This window comes from Leguminivora glycinivorella, chromosome 21 (assembly GCF_023078275.1).
Source record: "Leguminivora glycinivorella isolate SPB_JAAS2020 chromosome 21, LegGlyc_1.1, whole genome shotgun sequence".
Classification (NCBI taxonomy): domain Eukaryota; kingdom Metazoa; phylum Arthropoda; class Insecta; order Lepidoptera; family Tortricidae; genus Leguminivora; species Leguminivora glycinivorella.
Window position 1 is genome coordinate 6017746 of NC_062991.1, and position 14565 is coordinate 6032310.

The 14565-nt window shown below is 44.7% G+C and overlaps 1 protein-coding gene across 1 annotated transcript in view; it reads right to left on the reverse strand.

Annotated features, from left to right (window-relative positions):
- Nucleotides 1-593: 593 nt before the first annotated feature.
- Nucleotides 594-14565, reverse strand: part of LOC125237316 (tyrosine-protein phosphatase 69D) — a 56884-nt gene continuing 42912 nt past the window's right edge. The window contains 6 exon segments of the mRNA XM_048144305.1: nucleotides 594-2506; nucleotides 3692-3827; nucleotides 10531-10682; nucleotides 11048-11179; nucleotides 12300-12415; nucleotides 13647-13824. Of these exon segments, the coding sequence (XP_048000262.1) occupies nucleotides 2435-2506; nucleotides 3692-3827; nucleotides 10531-10682; nucleotides 11048-11179; nucleotides 12300-12415; nucleotides 13647-13824 (786 nt within the window). The 3' untranslated portion in view covers nucleotides 594-2434.

Below are 14565 nucleotides of genomic sequence, written 5' to 3' on the forward strand. Positions count from 1 at the left end.
GTCGCAGAAATACCATTCGGCTACGGGGTTAGATATATCTGACAGCGACAGTACTAGAGAGTGACTTAAAATGATACAAATGTATTATCTGTTACCAAAATAAATATTTAAATTTATCTCTCGGCATTTTAACTCCTACTTACTCTTTGGACACGATTTCGCTTCCGGCATATTACAATGCCGAAAGCTATACAAAAGCCTAATATTAAAGTGACAGATCTACTATAGGTTGATAAAATGGTTACTATAAATATATGTGCGTCCGAATATCCAAAATAACTATTGTAGCTGTAACATTTTCATTTCATGATTGTTAATATGAGATTGTTTATTTTCAGTAGTAAAATATGAAATATGGAAGATCAGGCAAGCAAGTATGTTCGCGCGATAAATGATAAAACATCAGGCCATCCCTATCACACTATTTGTAAGTGCGATAGGGACGGCCTGATGTTTTATCACTTATCGCACGACCATGCTTGCCTGCCAGATGAGGTAAGACTTACAAAGGGACAAGAGAAACAGTTTGAGGATTCCCTACAAATCTTGCCAGTGTCTGTCTTACCTTACCCCATCTAACCTTAGTTATTAAGTATCGATCCATAACCAGGGTCAAAAATTTCAACATTTGATTATAGTTAAACAAATGATAATAAATAAAAAACTTAATATTGATGGTCGAACGCACAGGACCAGGTATCTATTGTAGACTAAAGAAATAAAGGCTGTTCGCCTAGTATTTATAATTACTGTACATAAACTAAGCATACCCATCATGGTAATTATTAATTAAACAAAACAAATAAATTATCATTAATTTCCAAAATTGTCAACTATCATGTCAAAATATTCGGTAAAAAAAGCAGTTTTTTCATAACCTATCTAATAACTACATTATAAACATATACTGAGATACAAAAACTATGATCACTGATTTGTACATAGACTAAACGTAAAATAGAAATAAACATGGTTTTTAAAATAAAGATAAATTCGTGAGCAAAAGGCGTAGTCGAGCGTCATGGAAAGACGAAAAAGCACCTAAAAAGAAGCTAGAACACTGCAATTTATACATATAAAAGACTTCTTAAATAATGTATACATTGCTCTTGGATATATTTAAAAGAGATTAAATTAATCCACGCTATAAGAAATCACAATTCGGTTTACAAATAGATTGATATGGCAACACTATTGGTCATAAAACACGAATTAAAATGACATTTAGTGTTGCCATGTCAATAAGTTGCAATTATATTTTTCAGACCGAGCCATATTAACAAAGATTTTGATAACAGAGACCACGCAAGGGTTATTTTAACGTTAATTAAATTATGACGTTTACTTACCACGCGCAACTTTGTACGTATTCTCAATTTTATTTTAAACTTTTGTCAAACGGTTCTAAATTCAAAAAGAAAACAAATGCTTCTAGAACTCAGGAGATTATCAAAATCGTTATCAAGTTAGCTTTGTTTAACTCCAGCCTTTAAACATGGTGATGTTTTAACGCATAAGAAGCGTAGAATATCTACCAGAACATAATACAAAGAAGAGGCTACAAATTTCCCTCTCGCTCACTCGTTCACATCACTAGTGCCACAGAACAATAAACACACGCTCGAGTATACCACAGATAAAATATCGTAAAGCCTAGCGGAACTGACAATCGTTGACGAAACTCAACTGGCTCAGGTCAAAAATCGAGTAAACTTAAAGCTAAAGCTATAGATTAAGGGCCAGTTGCATCAACCACATTTGCCGGACACATCATCGTCACGCAGCAGATGTCTATGGAACTTCCCATACAATAAAATTTAACGAACGCTTTAACGGTGACAGACGGTTTGATGCAACCGGCCCTAAGTCGCTCCCGTGTAAATAAGCGATACGATGATAGCGCGAGTTAGTTTTCCATCGAGCGATCAACTTATAAATCGCTCGCTCTTTTATTTACACGGAAGCGAGTATCTTTTGTTCGTTTCTATAGCCGATAGCTCATACAGCCTGGCAAAAAAAAAAGGAACATAATAGGGGCGTCACAGTCTATGTAAACCGTTTTGCATGTGGCAACTATTTCAACACTTTTCTTTGAGTGTTGCTATGATAAAAAAAATGCATTTCTAGACTTTTGTCAAGCTGTAGTTTACTCGCTTTTGGTGGGACTAGTGCCAAAAGCTGAGTTTACAAGTTTTGAAACATAGGTATATGCAAGAAAGAGATGCAGATATTTTCACTCTTACCGATAGTTGCGTCTCAAAACTTGCTGATGTAAACTCAGCTTTAACTTAGAGAGCGTTAACAATATTATCGTAAGCGATTGTCGGCTAGGTATCGTTATAAAAGTTTGAGCGTTGCCCACTTGGGGAGTGCAGGTAAAGAGCCTACCGTGCATGGGATTAGTCCGTTTAGCGCTAAAGGCGGGGAAGATAGTTTAACTGTCTTCTAGAAGATTGTGGAGCTCCGCGTAGTTGAGTATGGCACGGTGGAGGAATTCGTATTGTAGCTGTAAAGAAAATAATAATGAGACCATTTAAAAATTATGCAATGTCTTAAAACGTGAATTTGATAAACGTGAGTTGATAACTGAGAAGATGGGGCTGTACAGTCAACCAATTGAAACCCTAGGCCACTGTAGAACTATGTCACAGTGACGTTATAAATCAGATTGTAAGAAATCTCTTAGCGCTTGTCATTTTGACATGCTTGTAGAGTGGCCTAGGGTTCCAATTGGTTGACTGTACAGTACAGCGATCTTGCAAAATTTAATTGAGACTAGCAGAAATACGGAACCCTAAAAACGATGTTATTATTGTTTGTCCTTATCACAGTCCTACTTCTTTTTCTAAGCAAAAAAAACATTTGATGGCTTTTTTGGCGGCGAAAATGCCGTTATCGGACATAATCTGACTATCCTCGTTGACAGATGTCAAAAAATAATTAGTAACTCATTGCAAAAAAGTGGGTTATTTTTTTATTTTAAGTGCCAGTTTTACGAATAACATTTAGTTTTTATCTGAAAATACACCCAAAAACACAAAAAAATTTTTTTAGCGAAATTTTCTTGTTGTCATGTAACATTTTTAGGGTTCCGTAGTCAACTAGGAACCCTTATAGTTTCGCCATGTCTGTCTATCCGTCCGTCCGTCCGTCCGCGGATAATTTCAGTGACCGTTAGCACTAGAAAGCTGAAATTTGGTACCAATATGTATATCAACCACGCCGACAAAGTGGTAAAATAAAAAGTGAAAAAAAAAAAAAAAAATTTTTTTTGTTAGGGTATCCCACCTACATGTAAAGTGGGGACTGTTTTTTTTTTACATTCCAACCCCAACGTGTGATATATAGTTGGATAGGTATTTAAAAATGAATAAGGGTTTACTAAAATCGTTTTTTGATAATATTAATATTTTCGGAAACAATCGATCCTAAAGAAAAAAAAGTCTCCCCTCCCTCTAACTTTTGAACCATATGTTAAAAAAATCACAAAAGTAGAACATTATAAAGACTTTCTAGGAAAATTGTTTTCAACTTTAGATAGGCTACGGAAAACTACGGAAGAGCCAAGAGCGTGTCGTGGCCCGACACGCTCTTGGCAGGTTTTTTTTTTCCCCTCAAAAACGCGTAGTTAAAATCTTTCGGTTCCCTCATGTTACACCGTATATCACATGTGACAGTATGTGATACTCACGAAAGTGTTGATGGTGCCGGCGCGCTGCGAGCGCACCTTGCGCGCCGTGGCGGCCACGTCGACTCGCCGCTCGTTGCGCAGCTGCGCGATCAGTATGCACAGCGCCGCGAATAACGCTGATCGCTCTGTGCCGTATCTGGAAAGTAACCGTTTGAGATTAGTGTAAGGCACGCTCATACTGGGCGTGCGGTCACAGCATAATAAAGGGTACTATCGTACAGTATTGCCACTCCCGCTCTCCGCTGAAAGTGCCGCCCACCCCCTCTCGGTTACCTCACAGTTACCGCCTGCCAAAAACGCGAACAGTCGACCTGTCATATTTCACTCATACAAGCATAGTACGCGTTTACCTACACGAGCTTAAGCCCCATTTAGATGGTACGAGTTTCTCGCCTCGAACGTACGATTATCGAAGTACGAGAAAAAATATCGCATCATGTAAACTATGCGTACGATATCGCACGGGAGGAGGCGATAATCGCCTCGCCTTTGATGTTCGTATGTCTCCGTGTAAACAAAACACGTATGCGAGAATCGTATACGAGTTTATGCGCTACTCAGTCGAAATGAATTCTCTTTACCTACAGAAATCATGTAAATCATGGTATTTTTATATTTATAGTTAACTCTCAGTAACAGCTAAAACCAAAAATAAATTGGGGTTATCTTTATCAATATTTTTCCTATTATATAATTATTATTTAGACCGTCATCAATAATTTATAGTGTTTTTAATATTATTGGGTACGACTATTCGACTTAAATTTCAAATAAATCCAAAGTAAATTATATCCAATATTATAAAAAAGCATATATTATTTGTGCCGTTTGTATATCCGAGGTCTTTATAGAGAGTACGTCGTAGACGTCGCATCGGACCGGTAGATGGCGCCATCGTTCGTTGTAAGTCGCTCCGGCGTCACACCGCCGCGATGTTGGTAGTCCCGTTTTTCCCCACCTGCAACACAAGGCCCCCCGCGCCCCGACCCGCCACCAGCCACCCTCTTTGTTTCGTCGAACGCCGAAGTGACCGGTTGTCGCGTATTCCGTTCGAACATTTTTACAGCATGGTGTCTCGAAATTAATCTTTTAGTTTCTATTTCCTTGTTACTTCTGGTTAAACCAGAGTTATTCGTGTTTTTATTTAAAAAAGTGGCTTATAACGTTTCGGAATTATGAAATTTTTCAATTTCATCCGTCAATTCTTTCTTCCCTTTTAATTTACGCTCGTTCGTCTTGAATAATGAGATATATTATGCCTCGCTAGCGATCATTATTCGTCTTTCGGGGTTCTCACTATAGAAATGAACGAGCGGTGCTTTATGATTCTACCCACTTTTTTGTAAGAAAGTTCCATGCTGCAAAAATCGTTACCGTTAATCAGTTTTCTTTTTAAACTATTCGCATTTCCGAGACTAAAGTAGGAAGTGTTATCCGCGTATTAAAAGTTTCGCGCGAGAATATAAGCGGTAACGTAGGTAAGTTGCTCCGCCGGGGACCACGTGCTCCGGGGACCACGTGCTTCGCGGCCTGCGGCGGCGGCGGCAGCGGCGGGCGCGGTGGAGGAATACCGCGCTCCAAGGAGGTTTGAATTTCTCCGACGAATGGGTGAGCAGATTCATATTATTTTAGAAAGAACATGTTCGCTTTCCGATTCGGTGCGGAGGCCCCAAGCCACGTGTCGGCGCCGAAACTTACTGTAGCGCTGCGATAGCGCCGCTGACCGCGGCAGTGTTGTCCGCTGCGTCGGCGCCGCCGAGGTTGCGTATAAGTTGCCTCCTCGTTAACTATGGCTATCTCTGCGGTGCCGCCGAACAACATTGTGGCCGCCGCATAGGCGTCGCGTGCGACGCTATAAGTATGTCTGCTGCTGCCCCGACGTGAGCGCCGTGCCGTTAGTGATCAGTCGTCAATACGCAGGCTACCAGCGCGGCCACCTTCTGCCCCCGCCACAACGCCGCGAGCCTGCTGAAGCTGTCCACCAGTATCGCTGGCCGCCACGCTTATGCTGGCGCCTCGATGATGATGCAGAGCGTTCGTCTGCCGTGACAACGCCGCGATCCTGCTGAAGCTGTCCACCAGTATCGCTGGCCGCCACGCTTATGCTGGCGCCTCGATGATGATGCAGAGCGTTCGTCTGCCGTGACAACGCCGCGATCCTGCTGAAGCTGTCCACCAGTATCGCTGGCCGCCACGCTTATGCTGGCGCCTCGATGATGATGCAGAGCGTTCGTCTGCCGTGACAACGCCGCGATCCTGCTGAAGCTGTCCACCAGTATCGCTGGCCGCCACGCTTATGCTGGCGCCTCGATGATGATGCAGAGCGTTCGTCTGCCGTGACAACGCCGCGATCCTGCTGAAGCTGTCCACCAGTATCGCTGGCCGCCACGCTTATGCTGGCGCCTCGACGATGATGCAGAGCGTTCGTCTGCCGTGACAACGCCGCGATCCTGCTGAAGCTGTCCACCAGTATCGCTGGCCGCCACGCTTATGCTGGCGCCTCAATGGTGATGCAGAGCGTTCGTCTGCCGTGACAACGCCGCGATCCTGCTGAAGCTGTCCACCAGTATCGCTGGCCGCCACGCTTATGCTGGCGCCTCGATGGTGATGCAGAGCGTGCGTCTGCCTTGACAACGCCGCGAGCCTGCTGAAGCTGTCCACCAATATCGCTGGCCGCCACGCTTATGCTGGCGCCTCGATGGTGATGCAGAGCGTTCGTCTGCCGTGACAACGCCGCGATCCTGCTGACTGTCCACCTGCTGTAGCTGTCCACCAGTATCGCTGGCCGCCACGCTTATGCTGGCGCCTCGATGGTGATGCAGAGCGTTCGTCTGCCGTGACAACGCCGCGATCCTGCTGACTGTCCACCTGCTGTAGCTGTCCACCAGTATCGCTGGCCGCCACGCTTATGCTGGCGCCTCGATGGTGATGCAGCGAGATCATCTGCCGTGACAACGCCGCGATGCTGCTGAAGCTGTCCACCAGTATTGCTGGGCGCCACGCTTATGCTGGCGCTTCAGTGGTGATGCGGAGCGTAATACTGTTAACCGCTACACAGGCGTCGCAATCCTTCTGCTGCGTCTGCCGTGACAACGCCGCAAGCTACTTGAAGTTTTCCACCGGTGTCGTCGGCCGACACGCTGATGCTGGCGCCTTGATGTCGCCTCGATCGCACGAGGTAAGATTGCAGACGCGGCGACCTTCATCGCGCCACCGAGCGCAATACTGCGGCTGCCGCGAAGGCGTCGCTAATTTTCCTGCCGCGTTTGCCGTGACGACGCCGCGAACTCTGTTGATGCTGTTCACCGATGTAGCTGACTGCCACGCTGGCGCCGGTGCCTCCCGCGCTGACGGCGGCGACCTCGAGAAGGCCACCGAGCACGATACTGCGTGACGCGACAGGGCATCGAGACGCCTTTCGAGCTGACGACGGCCGTCTCAATCTCACCGCCGAGCATAACAGCGTCTGCTGCAGTGACAAGCTGGTAAGATTGCTGATGTGGGCCCTTGGTGCCGCTAGCCGCCACGCTGATAACGCCCGTCGCGCCTAAGATGTCACGCTCACCGCGAACACTGTCTTCCCCTACAATGGTGCCACGACCATGACTATATCCAGGCTCCGTCTGCTACGGTATCGTTGCAGACTCTGTTGCTGACCAGGCTGATACTACCCTCCAATGTGACGCCGGGCGCCGCTGTCAGCTGACATCCCGTACACTATGGTATCCACTCTTCTCTTTCCAGTTCCCGTGAAGTACGACAGTATTTACACTCTATTTTGACCAAGGACTCCTCCGTCGCCGAAGTGAGAACAGATAAATTCTAAAGATGCTACGTCCTAACGTGGTTTGGACACCCATAGTTGAACGAGGTAAGACGTCAATAACCGGACGAGGAGCCGCACTGCTGCGAGGGTGTCCTGACGATGTTCGCGAGCTATCTAATCGGAGAGGCGCCTCGCGAGACGACCCTGTGATTCCTGTACATCGCTCATTGTGTAGGTCAAAGACATCGTAAAGGTTTGCGGAATTAAAAAAAAAAATCTCTTTCAGAATGTCCAGATCTGAATTCGAGCCAGCGTCCTGCATCCTGAGCGTGCGTCTGTTTACCGGGTGGACACCAAAACCGATCGGTAATCTGGCCGCGGGGGTTCCAAGTACACGACGATTTCCCGGAGGCTTGTGGCGCCCACTGTCCATTCGAGAGATTAACTTATTCGCCGAGCCTCTAATAAACAAATTGGGAAAAATAAACCCGCTTCGCCTTAGTGAACTTGAGATTCCAGCTCAAAGCGAAAGGGGCCAGGAACTCAGGAGGACTTCAGTAGTTATCATCTGGCTCGACTATACTGAATTAATATAGTGCTTGATTCGATCGTAGAACCTGATTTCATCAATTTCACAACTTTCGTAGTCTACAGAGGAAGGTTGCATCGCTGCAGTTTCCAGCATTACCTCGTACAGCTGCCGATAGCTGTAGGCCAATCGCCCCTGTTTTGCTTGCATCTGCAATTCTGCAGCCCGATAAGACCTTCAATAATCGGAACATTGTACGAAGTAAAGCTCTTCCGATGGAAAATAATCTTCAACAGGCGGTGGCGCCGGCGACTGAAGTGACATGCAGCCGGATTAAGGTTCGCATAGCACTATATGCTATGCACAGTTCGGTTGTATGTTATGTTATGCTGTACGATGGCAGGACTACATCTCTTCTGCTACGAGTAACTACGACAGTAACTGCTGACTCCAACAGACTGTCGTACGAGGTCAGTATGCACCCCCTGGGAGCCAAGTAAGTGACCTTCGGTGACCTCGCCTTCTGCTTCGCCCGTCATCGTACCTCTTCGTCTGCGAGAGCCCTGCATTACGTTACGCCGTACAACGGTACATATTAAGCCTCCGCCACACATAGCGCTAACGCTACGCTATAAGCGCGCTGAATGCGCGTGCATTCCGCGCGCGTTGCGCTCGCAATCAGCGCTCGTTAGTTCCCGCTAGCGCCCACTGGGCGCAACGCCAGCGTTTGTGCGGTGCACCGCCATTATTGCGCTCCGCCTACGCTCTTAAAGCGCGCATGTGTGGCGGTGTTTTAATTCACCCCTTGACCTGCTACCACGACGTGTTCAGCAACCACCAGCGATGCGACACGGACGTCTCCACCTCTCAGTCTACTCTGTCGACCTTCATTGCACGAAGTAGAAATCCGTCGCATCGGGTTTTGGATTAGGTAATGGATTACCCTAAGAGTCAATGACTGACTTGAAGAAATCGACTGATACCTCCGTCCAGTGTAGTAGCAATCGACAGCGCTCGTACTTTTCATCTTCTAGGCTAGTTTTACCGAGCGATCGGTATCCTCAAATACCCTCACTAAAAAGAGTTCAGAGTTCAGGAGTCTCGCTTGCAACCGCGCTCGCTTGACGCGAAATAGTCTGATCGAAAATACCAGTATTGTAACAAATAGCCCTTGGGCGCGTGAGTGATGACCTTTTTCTGTGTTTGATATGGACGTAAGACGTTGGACTTTAAATAGTCATATCAAAGCTAATATTGATTTAAATAATTTTTACGAAGGGTTGACAAAAGCAGTATCAATTACGTACGTTACGTTACCCTGCTACAGTACAGATAGTTACACTACTTTTACAGTTAATTTCCACACTTTGTGTCTGAAATTGGGTTTATAACCTGATAAAATAACGTGTCTGTTAATAATAATAGTGTATCTAAGGTTTTTGTATCTTGTTCAAGTCAGCCTCGCCTACATCTTTTTTGGTTTTGATCTGCGATGTATAATAATGTCATTTCTCTAACTATTCGCTGACTAAAGCTAAACGTCATCACGAAAATCTCTTTAGGCGTTTCTGGCACCGAGATATTCGCGGATCGAAGGCTATTTCGACTGATACATCTGTCAAATCGGTTCAACAACTGATTCACTTATTCTTCTATGCTATGCCAATAGGGCTACCAAAGGCTTGCGCGCCAGCTGACTCGCCACCAGGAGATAATAAACAGGTCTCTATAAAGACCTCGGATATACAAACGGCACAAATAATATAATAATTTTACCTTCCAATAAAATTGTTATTATTTTGCCTGGTATATCCGAGGTCTGAGTGATGCCTTCCTGGTAGGCTTAATATACCGTCGGCACTTCTCCTCAACAAAGAGGGTGGCTGGTGGCGGGTCGGGGCGCGGGGAGCCTTGTGTTGCAGGTGGGGAAAAACGGGACTACCAACATCGCGTCGGTGTGACGCCGGAGCGACTTACAACGAACGATGGCGCCATCTACCGGTCCGATGCGACGTCTACGACGTACTCTCTATAAAGACCTCGGATATACCAGGCAAAATAATAACAATTTTATTGGAAGGGCAGTCAAGAGATCACCAACATTTTCTTCATACCAGACGTCAGCAACCTTGTCCCACTCCCGAAGTAGGTATTCACAGGCAGTGCAGCTGGGCTAGAGGTCGCCAACATTTTCCTCCAGTGATCAGCAACCTTTTTCCAAGTGGTTAGAGTAAGTAAACTCAGTAAGCTGTGGCTTGCTGAAGCGCCGCGTTGGCCAGCTCGTTGAGTTAGTCACCTTAGGAAGTAACTATCTCCGGTACTGTAGCTCGAAGTGTTACTAGATGAGAGTATCGTGTTTAACTGTCAATCCAGAGTTCGCCAACATTTTTCAGCGATTGGCAATCTTTTCTCAAGTGGCTGCACAGCAGTTGTGTAACTGGGTCAGAGGTCGCAAACATTTTCCTCCAGTGGTCAGCAACCTTTTCCCAAGTGTAAGTGGATAGAGTAAGCTGTAAAATAAAACTAAGTATGTATACTACTCACTGGCAGTGCATCACCATAGTGGGATCGGTGGTGGCTTGCTGGCGCGCCGCGTCGGCTAGTTCCGCCAGCCCGCGCGTCACTTCGGGCACGTGGCCGGGCGCGGTTGGCCACCCCTGGTATTGAAGTTGTCGGACTACAGTCACGTCTCCGCTCTGAAAATGTTTACAGTTGAATTAGTCAGGTGTTGAAAACATTAATTCGTTTTTCATAAAAAATTGAAACATAAAAATTTAGAATCTTTTTATGGAAAACATGGTGTAGTGGAAGACCTAAGCTTCCTTCACGACCATATCGTTGCTAGCTATCTCTCTTCCCTATTGGCGTGACAGAGCCAAACTGTGTTTCGTCATTCTAGTGTCATTTCGGCTAGGTCGGTAGGTCAGAGGTACCAGAAAATGACGAGTGTGTATGAGGAACGTTATGAAAGTAATTGAAGCGAAACTTGTTTGTCAGAATCGTATATGAAAATCCGTGATATCTGCCTACCCCTCTGGGAAAAAGGGTGTTGTAGTCGTACCTTGTTGTTAGTAACCCTGAACTGCCGCCTCGTGTAGTAAGGGCAGGATTCACTTTCTTCATACTGCACTGAAATGTGTTCGTATTGCGCTGTACCGTCGTCCCAGTAACGCGGACACTTGCCTTCACCCAACTGTAAAGATAAAAACTTGAAATTTGAGAATCTGAATAACAATGAAATAGTCTGTGTCGGACCGTTAGTTTTTTTTTTGCTAATTGTTACCAATCTTGAGTATCACATCATTTTTTGCGCCATAATGAAAAGGCCGGTTTTGGATATTTTTCGTTGGCTCTAGCGTCTTTAAAAATAAAAATATCAAAACGGTCCGACACAGATAAAAATAATAATAATCTGTGTTGAAAAAATCATTGCTCTATCTTCAAAAACCAGGATAGAATTAGTCGAGAGCGTTTGTATGGAGAATTGACCCCTCCTGTATCGTCTTAACTTCAGGGAGCGTTAGAGTGGGGTCCGCGCGGGCGACAACATCAGCTTCATACAAATTGGTCGCGCAGATGGTCCCCGTGACACTAACGTCCCGGCCACGACACTGGTCTAAGCGCGACAGCGGTGAGCGGCAGCCATACGTGCGAATGAAAAGTCCCATCGCTGTGTCTCGCTCCAATGTATGGCCGCCGCTCACCGCTGTCGCGCTAAGACCAATGTCGTGGCTGAGCCTAGGGTTGCAAAAAAACGGTCTATTTTCTGGCTTGAAAAAAAAAACATGAAAAAAAACCGTGCAAAAAAACAGTTTGTATTCTAGAATATGTTTTTTTTCTGAAGTACGAAATCTCAAAATTTGCAAAGCAGTTAATACTTTTATACAATTCTGTAGACTTAATGTTAACTATTAAAGGAATTTAATCAAATAACTTTAATTTCCGGTCTTATAAAAGTAACATTTACGAAATCTGTAGTTGGTAGTTATCACTATTTACTGTTGGCAACACCACCGCCTCTCCACGCTGCACGCCGCATCGGGGATTCCCCAAAAAATGTTTACGTATACATTGTTAATTGAATCAAAATGTACGTTATGTTATTGAAACACGTTACAACTCACGAAAAACCGTTAGTCGTTAGTTATCTAAAAAAAAAATATTTAGAAAAACAACAATGGTGCACGGTTTTTTTTCATGTTTTTTTTTTCATAATTCTAAAAAAAACATTTGTTTTTTTTTTCTATTTGCAACCCTAGCTGGGCCGTAAGCCCAGCCTTTGTGTGGTAAAACATGAATGGTCCAATACATACCTCGCTTAACATAACGATGGTGGAGACGTTGTGTTCGGACACCATCCGCCAGAAGTCCATGATAGTGTTGGGCAGAGGGTCCTGCGTGATTATGAAGCCTTCTGAATTGTCATACGCTGGAAATAAAAAACGAAAAAGTTAAAACTTAGCGTAATTAGCTACTAATTGTAACCTTATCTCTTTATCTTGATTCCGAGGAGACTGGTTTAACAAAAAACAGTCGTTTGTCTTTAGTACCTACTTCAGGTTTATCATTACGGCACTACTTTTAAAAAAACTTGTATCTTCTTCTGTAAATGAAGAGAAATATGTATTAAGTATGTATGGAATGCATATATACTTACTACCTTTTGTCTTTGAGGAGCAGTGTGAGATACGAGATTTTTTAACAGTAGTGACGATTTGTTACTTTTAACGTCTTTTAACTTGTTTGATACCATACTAATATTATAAATGGGAAAGTGTGTGTGTCTGTTTGTTTGTCCGTCTTTCACGGCAAACCGGAGCGACGAATTGACGTGATTTTTCAAATAGAGATAGTTGAAAGGATGGAAAGTGACATTTTATTTTGTCTCTAACGCGAGCGAAGCCGCGGACAAAAGCTAGTAACTAATACATACATACATACATACAATCACGCCTGTATCCCATGAAAGGGTAGGCAGAGCACATGAAACTACCCAAGTTTCAGTGCCACTCTTGGCAAATAAGGGGTTGATAGAAAAACGAAACTGTGACATTTCAGTGACAGGTTGCCAGCCTCTCGCCTACGCCTCAATTTAACCCATATGTCGCCTTCTACGACACCCACGGGAAGAAAGGGGGTGGTGAAATTCTTAACCCGTCACCACACGGAATCTTAACCCGTCACCACACGGAATCGAATCGGAGTAACTAATATAGCTAATTTTACCACCAAACTACAAACTATCGCCTACAGGCATAATACGCAAACTAATCTGGCCTGTTACGGTTGAACCAAACCGCCCGTTAACGAATTTAGCGTTCACTTAAATTTTTGTATGGGGATTTCCGTAGAATTCTGCTGCATGACGTTGATGTGTCTGTTATCTATGGTCGATGCAATTCGCCGTTAGTAAGAAATCTTACCTTCATATCAATGAACAACGCTTATTTGCGAACAGTATTAAATCGTCAAGTGCTCAATCTGGGAAGTCGTCAACCTTTTTCCTACCTGAAAACCATAGAAATTTGCGGTCTCCGAGTAATTTTTTGATGAGGTCGCCAATCTTTTTTTGACTGACCTTCCACAAAACATGCGTTCTCTTACCTTTAGATATGTACTTCAGGGATCATCAACCTGTCCTAAAAAACTACAAGGCTTACCTTCAATGAATGAAGCGTTGATGTATGTAGAGTAATGTAAAGGCGGCGCGGGGGCGAGTATGACGCGGTTGCGGTCGTAGGGTAAGTATTCGGGGCTCCGGTTCTTGGACCGCGCTTCTTCCACCGAGCCCGCTGAGCAGGACTTTAGCGGCTCTGTTACTGGCGGGTTCATCATTTTCTGTGAAAACACAACCGATTTACAGCTACCTACAGTTTAGGAATAAAAATGATTTGAGCTGAAGGCTGGTTGAGGGTTATCACATGCACATGAATGACGGTGGATCAGAAGTCTCAATTAATGTTTATATTAACGGCTCAGCCACGACATTGGTCTAAGCGCGACAGCGAAGAGCGGCGGCCATACATTGGAGCGAGACACAGCGATGAGACTATTCATTCGCACGTATGGCTGCCGCTCACCGCTGTCGCGCTTAGACCAATGTCGTGGCTGGGCCGTAATGGTTAAATTTGGGGAGCGGGCGGAAAAGGCCCATAGGTACCGAGATAGCGGAATAGTTTCTGGAATTGTCTATGAAATGAATGGGAAAGGCCTATGCAGCAGTAGGACTAGTAGGAGACACAAATCAGATAGGTAAGTCTGTTAACATCAAATGGAATTTCAGATAAAAACTTCCTTATTACACTAGAAGTATAACATAGGACATTCTTACACAGATTGACTGAGGCCCACGGTAAGCTCAAGAAGGCTTGTGTTGTGGGTACTCAGACAACGATATATGTAATATATAAACACTTATATACATAGAAAACATCCATGACTCAGGAACAAATATCTGTGCTCATCACACAAATAAATGCCCTTACTGGGATTCGAACCCGGGACCGCGGCGCAGCAGGCAGGGTCACTACCGACTGCGCCAGACCGGTCGTCAACCCTGATTATCCTTTAGGCATGCAG